This window comes from Crocodylus siamensis, chromosome 4 (genome assembly GCF_052110815.1).
Source record: "Crocodylus siamensis isolate JL-2025a chromosome 4, ASM5211081v1, whole genome shotgun sequence".
NCBI classification, from domain to species: Eukaryota; Metazoa; Chordata; order Crocodylia; family Crocodylidae; genus Crocodylus; species Crocodylus siamensis.
In genome coordinates this window covers 99,954,299-99,971,096 of record NC_143398.1, presented here as the reverse complement: position 1 = coordinate 99,971,096, position 16,798 = coordinate 99,954,299, and the positions used below count along the sequence as shown (strand labels likewise).

The following is a 16,798-nucleotide window of genomic DNA, read 5'->3' as shown; positions in this document are numbered from 1 at the left end:
ACAACCACAGTCCTTTCATTTACAGTCTGCAACTTAGCTACTTCAATTCTTGGTCTTGTATTCCCAGGTTGGAAAGCCCTGTCAGTACAGCTCACAACTAATTGAAACCACATGATGCTTGATACTACTGTTAGCTTCTCTGGTAAGAAGTTCATTGCCCCAATCGCTTTGGCACTGTAGGAAGCCAAGGCATTATAGGCAATGGAACAAACAGCCCTTTAGTGTTGGGGAAATTTGCAGAATAAAAGGATGTGACAAACCTAGTTAATATTTAGCAGCAAGAGATTTATCATCAACTGCAGTTGGTCAGGGCTGGGTCAAACAACTCAGGGACCCTGATGAAGCCACTTAGTCCCCCCCTCTCCTCCCCCGCCCCGCTTCCCCCTGCTTTCAAATTCCAAGAGATGCAATGCATCCATCTCTTTCAAGCTACCCCAAGCAGCCCTGCCATATGCCAGATGGGGGAAGGTTTTGGAGTCATTGGATGCAGGCCAGAAGGGAATGCATTAAATCTGCTTGAATAATGGGAAGGGGAGAGAGTTTGGTCCCCCTGCCTCGTGTTTCTATCAGACTTTCATGTGCGTCAGAATTTTCCATTCAGCTCTGGCATGTGCACAGGAGGCGAGGTGCCTGGGCATTTTTCCCAAGTTAGCTCCAGTCCGATCTGGCAGCATGCACCACCTTTTGCCCCGCACTGGGTGGTGCTCTGGCATATGACAAATATCTCACCCATATCGATCTAAAGGATGGGACCTTTCTCAGCAAAACACTCCTTTGTAGTGCTGGTATCAATCTCTGATCCAGCTCCATGGTTAAGGTCGTCACGGTGAGCAGCTGCTAGTGGAGTCCCTGCATGGAGTCAGAGCTTTTTAGACTACTGGAAATTAAATTGCAATGCTTGCATGGCATCCCTCTGACTTCAGTTCCCACCAGGAATGTGCTGTGGGTTACAGCAAAGAGTAAGGTATGCATATGAATGCCATGGCTCTGTCCTGTACTTTTACTTGGCTGCAGCACCCCAAACAAGAGCATGGGAGTAGAATCATGACAACTAGTCAGAAAGTGTCTTTCCTCCATGCTGAGGGAAGAAGCTGCAGTCTTTATCTCCCATGGCACCAGAAAAAAAATCCAGAAGTTTCAAAAGTAACGCTGAGTGTCCAATTTGAGATGCCCAATTTTTAAGGCGGCAGGTGCTAAACCAGGGCCAGGCAACGCCTGGCCCATAGCCTGCATTGGGCCCACAGCGGCCTCCATTTCCCAGCAGCCCCTGCCCCTATCACAGTGGCCAGTTTCCATGGGGACCCCAGGAGTGGCACAGCTGCCAAGGTTTCCATGGAGACTGGCCCCAGCAGTGCTGGCAGGGTGTGCGGCAAGCCAGGGAACTGCTCCGGGGCTGGGATCCTGCAGCAGTCACAGTGTAGTCTGGAGCTGGGGCAGAGCTGTGATCCGCTGCCCACACATGCTGGGCAGGGACGTGCAGGCAGCGGATTGCAACACTGCCCCGGCTCCTGATCACACTCACTGCTGCAAGATCCCAGCCTGGCCTTGGAGCAGCTCCCTGCCCAGCCATGTGCCCTGCCAGTGCTGCTGCCAGCTGAATCCGCTATTTTTCCCACCTCTGTGCTAAACACTGCTTCCAGCAGCTTGCACACGGTGTCAGAGGGACGGGAGAACAAGTTGTGGGCCTCTAGTTCCCTAGGCCCGCAGAAGCAGCAAGCACTGGGTTAGCAGGTCAGTATCTTTAGCCTCACAGCCTCTTTTGCCCCTTCAAGGGGCTATCTTATGGTCCTCGGGGTGCAGCTTGGCTAGCAGAGGCTAGTTCCAAAGAGAATGGCTCAACTGATGCACTGTGGTAGATTCGGTTGGAAAGGATTTGGTGTTGTAAGAAGAGATTCTCCTCTGATCTCCCTTCTCCCACACAAACCCTCCCAAGATACAAAGCTGTGAAGAATCCTCTCATTTTAATTCACATGGTGTGTGGTTATTCGGAGCAGGTGATTTTTACTGATGCAGACAGCTTCCAGCAAAAGAACCAAGAGGCTTTTCCCTTCTCTTGCCGAGCGTTCACTATATTTAACTCTGAATTCTGCTTTGCTGTGGAGATAGTGGGGTGGGTGCATTACTGCTTCTTGCCTCTTGTCCAAGGGAAGCCCCCATCACACACTTGCCTGTTTCATAACCACATAGCAAAAGAGGCAATTTTAAGGAAGTCTCTCAAGAGACTGCATAAAACTAAGCAAGAGAGCCTTGCCAGAGGGTCACAATTGGCTCATAGTTCTGGTCTTCTATGACTAAAGAAGCCAACAATGTTGGTGTAATTACTAACAGATCAGCCTGAGGGGTGGGGAAAGGAATGCAGCTCAGGAGACGGGGAGAGGGAGACACACAGAGGGAGCCTGTTCTAAGGACAGAGCAGCCAAGAAGGATTGTCAGCGTCTGCCTAGTGACAGAAAGCTGTGTAAATGGCTCCTGCTTGGGGGGTCCTGGCAGTGCTGTAGCGTGCCAGATCTTGCCAGGTACTAGGTTACAGGCCAGAGGTGTAGACAACTGCTTTGGTGTTGCAGGATGCACCAAGTGGTGGGTTCTCAGTAAACCCTCCCACGCACATGTGAATAGAAAGAAGATTTTATGAGGGCAAGCTGAAAGGGAAGGCTGCAAATCCCTTCCGTACAAAGCCTTGGTTAATTACAGCAACAGGCGAACACAGTCCCTATTGTGGCCCATAGGCTGGGTTAAAAGGCAGTTCTGATCCTTGGGGTTCCACAAGACCAGTGTTTAGGATGCTCCTTGAAGGCCATTGTTCTTTTGGAGGCAAATAAGGTTTTGCCTGGCCACAGTTCTGTCCTGGTCACATTGCTGCTCCCACGTCCTTTGCTTTCACTGCCTTTGTGGGTGAAAGATTAGACATCATGCATATTCATCCCCTATTCCCATACTAGGCTATGTCCATGCCCAGAACATACATGTGGGTAACTGCATCCTCTCATAGATTTAACTCCCTATTCCCTGGCTTGAGTTCAGACTTCTCTTCTCCCTTTGCTTTAAATGACACTCCCAAGTGGCAGCTCCCTGCTAGCCTCTGTTTTTCTTATCACCATTTTCTCTCACAGGACTGATTGGTCAGCAGGGTGTTTTTTTGCTCTTTCTGTATTACAGCGACTGGGAATAGGATTTATTTCCTTCCCCTCTCTACCTATAAATTACCCTGCATTCTCAGTTCTTTAGAAGCAGAAAGAGTTTCCCTTCAGAGAACCATAGAATCATAGAACATGAGGGTTGGACAGGACCTCAGGAGGTTGTCTAGTCCACCCTCCTGCTCAAAACAGGACATCCTCAACTAGATCATTCCACCCAAGGCTTTGTCTAGCCAGGTCTTAAAAACCTTCAAGGATGGAGATTCCACAACCTCTCTGGGTAACCTGTTCCAGTGCTTCACCACTCTCCTAATGAAAAAGTTCTTCCTAATTTCTAACCTAAACTTCCCTGGTGCAACTGAGAACAGTCTAGCCCCATCCTTTTTGGACCTACCCTTAAGGTATTTGAAGGCTGCTATTAAACCCCCCTCTCAATTTTCTCTTCTCTAGACTAAATAATCCCAGTTCCCTCAGTCTTTCCTCAGAAGCCACGTGCCCCAGCCCCTAACCATTTTCATTGGTGTTTGCTGTACTCTCTCCAATTTGTCCACATCCTTTCTGTAGTGGGGGGCCCAAAACTGGACACAGTATTCCAGATGTGGCCTCACAAGTGCTGAATAGAGGGGAATAATCACTTCCCTTGACCTGCTAGCAACACTCCTACCAATGCAGCCAAGTATGGTGTTAGCCTTCTTGGCATCAAGGGCACACTGTTGGTTCTTATTCAGCTTATTGTCTGCTGTAACCCCCAGGTGTCTTTTGGCAGAGTTGCTGCCCAGCCAGTCACCCCCCAGGTTGTACCAGTGCATGGGATTGTTCTGTCCTAAGCGCAGGACTTTGCTCTTGTCCTTGTTGAACTTCATGAGATGTCTTTTGGCCCAATCCTCCAATTTGTCTAGGTCTTTCTGAATCCTACTCCTACTCTCTAGCATATCTACTGCTCCCTCAGCTTAGTGTCATCTGCAAACTTGCTGAGGGTGCACTATATGCCATCTTCCAGGTTGTTGATGAAGATATTGAACAAAACTGGCCCCAGGACCAACCCCTGGGGCACTCCACTTGATACCAGCTGCCAACTAGATATTGAGCCATTGACTACTACCCTCTAAGCCTGATGATACAGCCAGTTTTCTATCCATCTTACCATCCATTCATCCAACACATACTTCCTTAGCTTGCCTGCATGAATGTTGTGGGAGACTACAGCAAAAGTCTTGTGAAAATCAAGGTATACCGCATCCACTGGTCTCCCTGCATCCACAGGGTCAGTCATCTTATCATAGAAGGCACTCAAGGGTGGTCAGGCATGACTTGCCCTTGGTGAATCTATGCTGACAGTTAGTTCCTAATCACCTTCTTCTCCTTCAAGTGCTTACAAATGGGTTCCTTGAGGATACATTCCATTATTTTTCCAGTGACTGAGCTGAGGTTGACCAGTCTGTAGTTCCCTGGATCCTCCTTCTTCTCTTTCTTAAATATGGCCAGTATACTTGCCCTTTTTCAATCATCTGGGACCTCTCCCAATTGCCATGAGTTTTCAAAGATGATGGCCAATGGTCCACAATCATATCAGCCAACCCTCTCAGCATCCTTGGGTGCTTCCTGTCCGGCCCCATGTCCAGGTTTTCTAAACAGTCTCTAATCTGTTTTTTCATCACAGTTGGTGCTCACCTTCTCCCCAAACTGTGTTGCCAGGTGCAGTAGTCTGGGAGCTGACCTTGCCTGTGAAGACTGAGGTGAAAAGGGCATTGAGCACTTCAGCTTTTTCTGCATCCTCTGTCACTAGGTTGCCTCCTCCGTTCAATAAAGGACCCACACTTTCTCTGATCTTCCTCTTGTTACCGACACACTTGTAGAAACCCTTCTTGTTATCCTTCATGTCCCTTGCTTGCTTCAACTCCAATTGTATGTTGGCCTTTCTGACTTCATCCCTATATGCCCAAGCAATACACTTATACTCCTCCCTAGTTGTTTGTCTAAGTTTTCACTTCTTATAAGCTTCCTTTTTATGATTTAGCTTACTAAAGAGTTCCCTGCTAAGCCAAGCTGATCTTCTTCCATGCTTGCTAGTCTTCCTGCACATTGGGATGGCTTGTTCCTGCACTCTCAGTAAGGCTTCTTTAAAGTACACCTGGCTCTCCTGGATGCCTCTCCCCCTCAGACTCACTTCCCAGGGGATCCTGTCCTTGAGTTCCCTGAACAAGTCAAAGTCTGCTTTTCTGAAGTCCAGGGTCCTACTCTCCTTCCTTCTTTTCCTTAGGATCCTGAACTCAATCATCCTGTGATCACTGCTGCCCAAGTTGCTATCTGCTATTACATTCCCCACCAATTCTTCCCTATTTGTGAGCAGCAAGTCAAGAAGAGCATGGCCCCTAGTTGGCTGCTCCAGCACTTGCACCAGGCAGTTGTCCCCAATGCTCTCCAAAAATGTCCTGGATTGCCTGTGCACTGCTGTATTGCCCTCCCAGGAGATGTCAGGGTGATTGAAATCCTCCATGAAAACCACAGCCTGTGATCAGGAAACTTCAGCTAGCTTCCACCACCACTTACTCCTGGTCTGGTGATCTATAGCAGACCCCCACCATGACATCACCCTTGTTGCTCTCCCCTCTGACTCTAACCCAGAGACTCTTAACGGGCCTAGCTCCAGCTTTATACTGGACCTCTGAGCAATCATAGGGCTCTTTTACATATAGTGCAACTCCTCCTCTTCCCTTGTGGCTGTCCTTCCTGAACAGTTTATACGCATCCATGACAGTGTTCATGGATGCACTGTGACAGTCGTGTGAGGTCCCACCAAGTCTCTGTTATTCCACTTACATCATAGTGCCGTAACTATGCGAGGACTTTCAATTCTTTCTGCCCATTTTCAAGGCTCCATGCATTCATGTACAGACACCTGAGGTAACTAGCCGATTGCCCTGATTTCTCAGGAAGAATGAGAACACCTCCCCTGTTGCCCACTCCTGTTTGCTCTTCGTCCAGGTCACCTGCTTCCCCACTTACCTCAGGGCTTTGGTCTCCATCCCTCAGCGAACCTAGTTTAAAGCCCTCCTCATTAGGTTAGCAAGCCTGTCTGTGAAGATGCTCTTCCATCTCTTTATCGGGTGGATCCCATCTCTTCCTAGCAATCCTTCTTGGAATATCATCCCATGGTCAAAGAAGCCTAAGCCCTGCTGGTGACACCACCTGCACAGCTATGCAGGATGTGCCCACTCCTGCCTGGGCCCTTTCCCTTGACTGGGAGGATCAAGGAGCCCAACCCATCCCCTTCACCCTTGCACCCAGAGTCCTGTAGTCACTTTTGATCTGCTCATGATCTCCCCTGGAAGTATCATTGGTGCCCACATGCATGAGCAGCATGACGTAGTAGTCAGAGGGTCAAATGAGTCTCAGTAATCCCCCTGTGACATCTTGGATCCAGGCCCCAGGCAAGCAGCAGACATCCCGAGGCAACAGGTCAGGCTGGCAGATGGATGCCTCTGTCCCCCGCAGAAGGGAGCCTCCAACCACCATCATCTGTAGTGGTGGTCTAAATCCTTCCCACCTTGGGGAGGCCTGTCCTGTCCTCCTCCACCAATGGAATGTGTTGTTCCCGCTCTGTTGCTAGGGCTCCATATCTGTTCTCCAGATAAATTGCTGCAGGCGGAGATGAAGATTTCTGTTTGCTGCCAGAGGTCACAAGCTTCCGGCTTCCACCTTCCTAGGAGTCCATGTCCTCTCTCTTCTGAGGGATGGAGAGTGCTGCTTCTGGCAGTGCTTCCTCCGCAGTCCCAGAGGTCTCCTCCAGCATCGACTCAATGAACCCACAGCAGAGGATACTTCAGAATCTCACCACCTCCTCCTGTAGCTCTCTTGCCTGCTCCCTGAGAGACACCATCAGGAGGCACTGTTCACACTGCAGGCACTCCCCCACCTGGCTGTCACTGGAGAGAACCTGGAAGCCGCAGCCCCCACAGTGCCAGATCTAGACTTGGCCTCAATGGTGAGTGGTCCTGTCTGGACAGAAACCTCACAGGTGCAAGCAGAGGCAATGGCAGTGGCTTCAGTATTTCGATGTCCTCCAGCCATTTCCCTGGGTCTCTTAATCTGCCTCCTCTTTCTTACTGCCCTTCTTGCAAGAACACCTTCCCTAGCAAATCTGCTTGGAAGCTGACCTGCTTAGTGATCCTTGCCTCCCCCCCAAGAGGTCCCTTTTGCCTGCTTCCCTCATACCAAGCTGAAAGGTTTCCTCCTCAAAGGATGGGGGGGGGCAAACTGACTTGTGAACTGACCAGTGAACTGCCTGCAAACTGCTTGCCCTGTTTGCTGCCCCTGTTCGCTCACTCCCTAGTTACTCCTTTTATACCCTGCTGGATTTGGACTGGCTCAGCTCCCTTGTTAGGGCTTGTGTCAGGCACAGGCAGCAATCATTCAGCTAGCAACAGTCTCAGCGTCTCAAAGCACACGCCTTTACCAGAACCTCCTGCTTACGAATTTCCAAATCACACACTCATAAATGGACTCCTTGATACCCAAATGCAAAACCTGCTGTTTGCTATCTTTGTCAGCTTTTGGTTGGAAATGAAGTGGGTTTGGGTTAATGTCAGTCCTTACAGGGTGCTTGTTTCTCTTTAAAATCTCTTTTTGTTTCTGACAACTAGAAGAGTTCTTCAGATGTCAGCAACCCAGGTGGCAACGAGTTCTGCAGATGAACAGTAACGGAGCATTTAAAACGCTGGTTACTTTTGTATGCGTACCACTGCCCTCTGACTAATGTAATGACAGATTTGTGATAATGTCATCATCTAGTGGCAGGTCTGCAAAGAAAAGGTCCAGGCTTTAATATTACTGCCCGCAGATGGAAATTCCATTTGAACTGCAGCAATAGTGGCTTTTTGTTTTTCAAATGGGAACAAGAGCTGCTGTATTTGTGCAGGCTAGCTGGTGCTTATATGTATATGACAGACCTACTATATCATACTGCATCCCCAGCTCTGCAAATGATGTTAGCCTTAATCTCACCCATTTCTGCCTTGCAAGTTTTCTCCTGTTTTTGCACAGTGCTCTTTAAGAAGTGGATGTTCACTGATCCAATCTGATTTGCAGGTCTTGTGTCGTCTTCTGCTTCCAATCCCACTGGCTCTAGAAAATGGCCAATTTATAATTCAAATAACACCTGACTACAGTTGATTCACACTTATTTAATCAAAGAGAAGAAAGAGTATTTGGAGCCTTTCTACATCTTTCCAGTTTTGCTTGCCTCGACCCTACTTAGGATCCAGTGTCCGTTCATGTCAAAGTAAAGTTCTGGTCACTTCCTTTGGCCAGAGACTGTGCACAGTGCCTACCACATTGCAGATGCTAAGAAAATATAAATAATGAGCTCTGATGGAGATACTAGCAGGCCACTAGGCACGTGGCTAGCCAGTGCTACCAGCTCTGTGCTTTCCCAAGTGCTAAATTTACTCCCCCCCAAAAAAACCCAAAGGACAAAGATAAGTAAACGCTGGTATATTTTTGGCATTCACAATAGAAGCAACTCCACAGTCCTAGGAGACAGCAGGGGTGTTTTAAACCAGGGGTTCGGCCACATTTTCGAGTGGGGGGGGGAGCAGTGTTTAGAATTACTCAAGCTGGATGAGAAGCAGGCAGACATTAGGCTCCAAGCTATCATTGCTGCTTCTCCCCACAGCTCAGCTGCAGCAGGGAATGGGGACAGCCCTTGCTCTGCTGGAGCCTGCACTGCCTGGCTGCAGCATGGCAGGGGCAGAGGTCCCCCTCTGTTGGAGGCCCAAACAGCTGACTGTGGCAGGGCACAGGGAGAGACCCCAACACCAAATGCCATTGAAGCCATGGCTCCATGAGCTGGATCCAAAGGGTCTGAGGGCCAAATCCAGCACATTGCTGACCCTGCTTTCAAAACATTCATTCAGAAACACAGCTAAATGGTTCTCTCTCTGAATACTCTTCGTTCTGTTTTTTTTTTAAATTAACATCACATTTTTTGAGAGTTGGCCCACTGCGTTCTTTTTAAGCCGTGGCATGGCTATTCTGCTTATCTTATTGAAGATGTATAGCCCCATCTAATTTAGCTTTACATAAATAATTATGAATTGCTTGTGAGACCTTGCCAACCGCTCCGATCCCACAAAGTGACCCAACCTGAAACCCCAAAGTACTGAGAAACATTCATCTCAGAGTATTTTTATAGGCACCACTTCAAAGGAACCGTGGTTTAAAAATATGCAGCTATTTTGGTGACCACTTGTGTGGGATAAAGTTTCCCATCAGTAATAGCAAGGCTGTAACAGGACTCCAGGGAGGAGGAGAGAACTTGGGGGAATGTTCATGGCACCTTTTGCTGGTTAGTGTGCACCGTGTTGATAAAATAGGAGTCTCCACAAGTAAATGTGCTTCCTCAGGTAATCTGGACTAAGTTTGCAGCAGAAATACTGCAGAGTTTGGGTTCTACAGGAGAAAACACCTTCGAACATGCATTGGGAAAACAGACATCGTATGTTTCATTTTTAAGTTTTCCACTCTGTGGCGCATTCTGTATCCTCTCCCCAGGTGTGAAGGGGTATCTTGCAATACATTTGGTGGATTGCAACATGAGAGGGGAAGGAAAGGATTTCTCTTTCGTGAGGCTGAATAGAGGACATAAACTCCACCACCACTAGGAGCCTGAATTCTGGGAGGACTCATTGCATGCTCTTACACAGGAGGGTGTATGGGCTGGCCAGCTTCAGGGGATACACACTGATGTAACTGTAAGGCTGAAGGAGAAACTGCGAGCAGCTCCATTCCCATCCAGGAGCATTCCCTCTCATCCTGCCTATCTTGCAGTTACCAGTCTGACCCTGGGGACAGGATTTTAGCTTCCAGGACATATGGATAGACTTAAATTAGAGCAGCATCTGTTTCCTGGCAAACAGGTTTGTTTTCCCCTTCTGTGTGCTCGGGGAAGAGAATGAAACCGACTTGGAGTTTGCAGGCTGATCAGGTTCTCCAGCAGAAGGGCAGGAAACTCTATATAAGATTTGCTGCTTGGGTGACAGAAGGAGGCTGGCTGCCTTGGAGTAAGGATGACTTGACCCATTCACTAGAGCAGTGGTCTCTAAAGTGGGGTGCATGCACCCACGGGGGTGCACAAGATGATCCACTGGAGTGCGGGAAGAAAATATTAGAACTTCTATTTATATTTATTTTTTATCTAAAAAAATAAGCAAGTAATTAAGCTTTACTAATATTTAATATACGGCTTGACGCGGGTGCCCTCACTTAGTCCGTATGTCAGACGGTCACGTATGGTACGCAAATAGTACATGCATATAATTTATAAATAAATAAATATACATATATTGGGGGTGCATGCTCAAAATTTTTTTACTGATAGCGGTGCACGATCAAAACAGTTTGGAGACCATTGCAGTAGAGGGCTGAAGTGGTAGCTCTGACAGGGGAGCTCTGGGGTTGCAGTGAAATTGTTGCTGTCTGACCATCCCGGGGAATAACCACCTTAAGAACAACGGAAAGGAGGCATGAAAGACTGTTTAGTTAGCAGACCACTGTGCCTGTTCACAACTGTGGCATTAGTTGAAAATAGGCCCTTTTTTCATTGGCTTGTAAAGATCCAAGCTCTGAATTCTCTAGTTCACTGGTAAATGTGTTGACTGCTATAAAAAACAAAGCCAGCATTTTATGAACTCTCCACGCTGCTCTAAATGTTTTTTTGTTAAGCCACTGCCAAGGGGACAGGCAAGTATGCGAAGAAAGATGATGTTCACTTATTTTGTCAGAACCTAAGAATTTGTCTGTCATCTTTACATTTAAACATATTATCAGCTTGGAATCACAGAGCTTTCAAGCTTCCCCCTCTGACATGGCATATCTTTCCCTTGTTTTCAAGGTCTCCTCAGTAACTATTTCAAGTCTTCTTTGGCAACCATCTATTTCTTATCCTTACCCACAATATCTTAATACCCAGCAGAACCTGACCTGGCCCTCTCTTGTTCACTCCCGTTGCTGGACACAAATACTACCTGTGATGTCAGCTGAAATTCTTTGTGCCCTGCTAGAACTGTGTTTATTCTAATTAAAACTTTAGGTGTACTCTGATTTTTTGAGGGTTCACAGAAAAAAACTGGGTGGAATTAGCAAACAACCTAACTCTAACAATATTCAGCATTCTCAAGGGCAGAGGTTGGCAACCCTTTGCCGCTGTGGGCTACCATTTGCAACTCTGAACCCTGCTGCAGGCTGATGATCTCTACCCCCGAGAGTACCCAAGCCACCTGTGCGTACCCTTGCCACTGCTTTTCATAGCCAAGAGCAATGGAAAGAGTTAAATTTGGTGGTATCCTAGGAACCGAGTAGGGAGAGCTGAGCCATCAACAGATGCTGTGGAGGGAACAGACAGAACAAGTCTGGTGATAGGACCCTGGGGATGCCCCCTCTCCTTCACAGGCTGGATATGGCCCATAGGCTGTAGGTTGCCAATCCCTGCTCAAGGGCATTTTTCACCAAATTTGTAATATTTGCCAAACCAAGGTGCGTGGGAGTTATAGCTAAATGTGATCTATAACTACTGAATGATTTCAAATAATACAGTTTTCCTCCTATGAGTCCATCTTATTGTAGCATTACAAGTGTAATGCAAGAAATAAAAAGCTTACAAGAAAGCAAACAAATGTTTGCAAAAAAGATGCATAAATATAACCTCATCTCCAAACTTAACAGGCAGGGTTTGTCCCTGGCACTTTTATTCAGCACTACTCTCCGTATCTTGCTTGACAAGAGTCTGGCTCTCATGCTGATATTAACAAAAAGATCCTTGAAACAGCAGAGAGAGAGAAGTTCCTAAGTCTTTCTTGGGGGGACACAGTGAAAGATTATTTGTGTTTGTCTTTCAGTTAAATTGACCTCTTTCCCCTCTACTTCCAGCCTGTTTCTGATCCTGGAGAACAGTCTTGACACCACTTGAGACACAAAAACTCTGTAAATGCTAGGCCGTGACTGACTTTACACTGTCTGCACACATGTTGCACAGAGAAGCTCTTTCAAACTCGTGCCTAAATTCTGCATTGACTGTCAACCCCATGAAGTGTCGTTCAAACCTCTGGGGGAGGGGCGTGTATAGGGCTTAAAATCAGACCAAACATTTCTAGTGCCTGTGCTGGAAATTACAGCATATTTCAGTTTTCAAGAATTCTCTTCTTTTTCTTTTCTTTTTTCACTGAGAATAGGTTATAACTAGCACAGTCTGAGTCAGATATTCCTTCAGTAGGGAAAGATGCAGCATTCCCACTCAAACTTCAGAGGCATGCCTCTTCATAACTTAATAGACCTGGAAGCGGTTAAGATTTGTCATAAAACAGCTTACATTTCAAAATTCCATTGACATTCCTCCACCATGATTGTGCCCTTAAATCCCCAGCTTGGTCAAAGGGATTGTGCCTCAGCAAAATAACAATTTCAGTTTTTGTTTAAAAAAACCATGCGTGGGATCCACAGATTGAATGGAATATAGATAAAAGGGTGTGTTGAATTTCTCTGAAGGGAGTAACCCCTCTCCCAGTCCAATGAGTCAATACCAGACTTTTAGCAAGGTCAAGAGAAAAGCAGTATTTATGAGGCTGATTTTGGCTATTGGCATATCAGAAACCTGAGAACACCGGGCCAGCTCTTTGGCTGGTGTAAATCAGTGTATGTTCATTGTCTTCAAAGGACTTACGTTGATGCACACCAGCTGTAGAGCTGGTCCGGTGTCTCTTCCTCAGACACTGTAGAATATCCAAAAAAGGAAACTATTTAAGAAAATATGTCAAATTCTTCACTTCCTTTGTGAAAATGTTGTGTTCTTGGGATTATTTAAGTATAGCTGAAGTTTTAAATGGCTCTCTATAAAGGCAGGCTTATTGGACGGAAAATTAAAACTTTTCCATAGGCTTTAGCTGGACTTGTTTTAATGCTGAAATGACTATTGCAGTGGTTCTCTCTCTCTCTCTCTCTCTCTATATATATATATTTTATAATCAAGACACTCCTCATTAGACTCAGGGCTCCCTTCAGAAAAGGCCAGCTCTTAGCTTTCACTTGTGTTTTGTCTATGGAAAATTAATAGAGCAATTCTGCTGTTGCAAAGAACTCAGAAAAACCACAACCAGTCAGACTGCTTTTGATGCCATGGATTCCTATTTGAAATCTCTAGGTTTAGCTTGTGAATCTTGTGTAGCCGTTTGCATACCTAACAGTGCTAATATTGCACAGCACCCCATGACACCCTTAAAAGGATCGCCCAGCACCCTGTTTGAAAATTATTGTATTATTGACTGTGATAAGAGTTGGGGTTTGAGGTTTTTGGGTGGTGGGGAGTTGAGGAGACAAAGTGGTATTCTTTATATTGCCTAGGGTTGAGCCTTTCCAATCTCATTTTGTGCTGCTGTAGTAAAGATTAAATCACTTCTGTTGCTTGGATAATATGTTGGGGAGGAGCAAGCTTTAGCTGAGTAATACCAGCTAGCCTCTCTTTCTGTCTAATTTTTGCTCTCTTGCTGAGAACTGAGGGTGACCTGTCAACCTTTTCCAAAAGGAAAATAAAAGGACAGGAGAGATGCAATGGGAGTTATTTGCCAAATATGTGAAATATTGAAGAGCTGGAGGACATTTCAGTATAGGTAACTGTGAACCAACTTAAAGGCCCACAGAACTGATTTCAGGACCTTGGTGTTGCTCTCAATCACTATGGGGACTTCCGGTGGCATTGTTCTGTGGTGTTTTAGACAACAGTAACTCCAGTTGAAACAGAACATGTATGGGAAGCCAGAATTGTGTCAATATTAGTACACATGAAAAAAGTACTGCATTGGGATCCTATGGATTCAAGCCTGCAACAGGGTTCCTAATGTTTGTACAATCACAGAGCATCATACTAAGGCTTTACACTTGTTGGGAGATCCAGGAGTGGAGTACATTTCTACTTTTAGATCATAAATACATTTAGAAAAGCAAAGTTGCTTGCTGAATGCCCTTCTGTCACTCTCACTAATTAAGGCGTTCAGAAAGAACATCCTAGTAGGCCCAGTGTAAAGATTTTGCACCACTCAGGTCCCAGTTAAGCTCTGTTTTGATGACTGAAATGGGACTTTACTGTAGTAGTGTAACTAGGGTGGGGAGACCAGGGCAGCTGCCCTAGGTGCCAACTTGGGGGACGGTGTGAAAAATAGCAGCTACTACCACAGCAGCACAATTACACTGATAGAATAGCAGCAGTCAGAAGTTGCCACCTCCCCTATGTGTCCCCCTACCTTGGACACCCAGCTGCTTTGTTACACCTCTACCTTACAGCGGTAGCCCTCAGCTCATACTTGCCCTGCGTACAGGGTGGATTCACCTCACTAAAGACCTCCATCATTATTTCTTTATCCTGGATCTCCAGGCAGCTTGCTTCCCAATCCTCTTTGTAAGAGAGCAAAATGAAAACTGGGTATTAAACACTTTACATAGCTATACACTCTGGACCCAGAGGGGCCATATTGCCATATATGTATACTTCAGATTTCTTAGAAATGACCCAAGCGTTTCAGAATCTAAGGTTACTTGATGGAAGTCCATCATCACCAAACAATTTTAACTGGTCAGTATTTAATCACTGCATCAGATTTACAAGTGCTTAATTGTGGATCCTAATGGTATTCACCTCTATAGGAGGAGAACTCCCTTTTGCAGTCAGGGCTCATATAAGCCCCACAGTGGAGGGTGGAGGTTGTTGAAGGGATGTGCTAAATTATATTTCTTAATTATGCCCCTCCCTGGAAAGCGCACACACTTTTCAGGTTATATCGTCTCCCACCAACTGGCAAGGATGGTTATAGCCATGTTGTGCTGTTGAAATCTTTCTTGGTAGATTCTCTCCCCAGCCAGTGGCATAGACACCAGGGTTAATTTTAGCTTAGTGAGTACAGATCTATTATAAGGAGTCAGGATCCTTCCATTATAAAAGAAGATTTCATTTATTTATTTTTAAGAAATAGAAGGCACACATTGGCCATTGAGAACCTTATGAATTAAAACTGAATTTCTAATCTGGATACACACAGTAGATGGACAAACAACAGTGCCCTGGACACAATCAATCTGAAATTCAGATGTGTTGGGGTATGGGGTTTCTTTTTATTTTACACAATGATATATCCATGTGGCTTTACTAAAATGAAGGGTGTAGGCTAAATCTGTCTGGATTCAAGTCCAAGGTCCACTTGAGCCTAGTGGCTCATCAGGCCAGCATGCTTAATGTACTTCAGTTTCTGTAGCAAACAACTCAAAATGGAGAGATGTTGGAGCATCATGTCAAGCTCTTTTAGACTCCCCTGTCTGAATGGCCAGGTATGAACTTACAAGTTGGGTTGACTTGGGGCAATCTTCAGCATAGAGCAGAGTGAGGCTTTGAACTCATGTTTTCTAGTGTCATAGCAGGATGCCTTAAATGCTTTTCCACCAGAGAGCCTGGAATTCTAGTCTCCCAGTGGGCATGCTTTTTATTACATCTTGCTTTTCTTTTCTCATGACAGTCATCCGGGCCAAAGTGGTGGGGAAGAAGCTCATGAAAGATGGACCTTTCGGAACGATGCGATACACCGTCAAGCAGATGAAGGTATGTGTGCAGACACCTCAGGCTAGATTTAGACACCAAGACCATTCCAATTACTTTCTGAACACCAACATTCACAGCTTTTAAGGTCCAGTCCTGCTAGTTGCTGCGAAGGATTTTCTGTCAAAGGTGAGGCTGTTCAGGTTTTGTTTTTACCTTGTTCTCTTTGCTGACACCAAGGATGCCAGTTAGCATGATAGCATTCTCCATGTGGGTACGCATCTGGTAGAACCAGCACACAAAATGGTTCAGCTACCCAGAAAGAGAAAGTAGCTTGCAGCTACCAATCAAGTTAATTTTGAACTGGTGATTTAGAGATGAAAAAGATGCACTGAAGTTACCAGTCCCTAGAGTTGTCCAGTCACTTCCTCTTGAGTCTTACAGTCACTATACAGACTGCATGTAGCCTGCTGCTTTGGGCCTCTGGGTGTGTGTGTGTGAACTGACCTCTTGTTATGTAAAGTTAAAAATCAGCCCACTTGTTTTTCTTGGCTACAGCATCCCAGTCATAAGACTGGTTTATGTCTTTAAAAGAAGGAGGGCAAAAAAAAAGAAAAAAAAAAAGGAGAGAGAATGAAAAAGTCTTGGCACAGATTGCAGAAATCTGAAACATATTAGACAAACTAAAGGTTCAGGGAAAAAAACACAGTCACTTGCCTGCCTCATCACAGTAACTCTCTTTATAAGGCAGTTTACAGCTAAGCAACAAAGCTGTGAGGAGGAGACATAAAGCCTGTTCATAAACTATCGCAAAAAACACATACATTGCCAAAATCAGCCCTGGCGGAGCTCCTTTTAGAGTGGAAGTTTTGCATTTCACCTCAGAGGGTATAAAGTACCAGCTTTCTATATTTTTTTTTTAACCTCTATAATTGTCTCTGCTTTTAAATAAAAAGTCTGATTATGAATATTGTGCATATTAATGGGAACAATGCCTTGTAACACTGGCCGGAGGAATATATGGGGCAGCCGCTCCCCACCTTTGGCCAACACTCCTTTATCCTCACTAGCAGCATCTTGTGCTATTCCAGTC

General features: G+C 45.9%; 2 protein-coding genes across 2 annotated transcripts in view; one reads left to right on the top strand and one right to left on the bottom strand.

Annotated features, from left to right (window-relative positions):
* Positions 1-16,798, bottom strand: part of SYN3 (synapsin III) — a 308,303-nt gene that overhangs the window by 164,337 nt on the left and 127,168 nt on the right. The gene's annotated exons all lie outside the window — the stretch shown is intronic.
* Positions 1-16,798, top strand: part of TIMP3 (TIMP metallopeptidase inhibitor 3) — a 57,083-nt gene that overhangs the window by 26,993 nt on the left and 13,292 nt on the right. Inside the window, exon 2 of the mRNA XM_090043141.1 lies at positions 15,686-15,768. Coding sequence (XP_089899267.1) covers positions 15,686-15,768 — 83 coding nt within the window. The remainder of the gene's footprint in view (positions 1-15,685; positions 15,769-16,798) is intronic.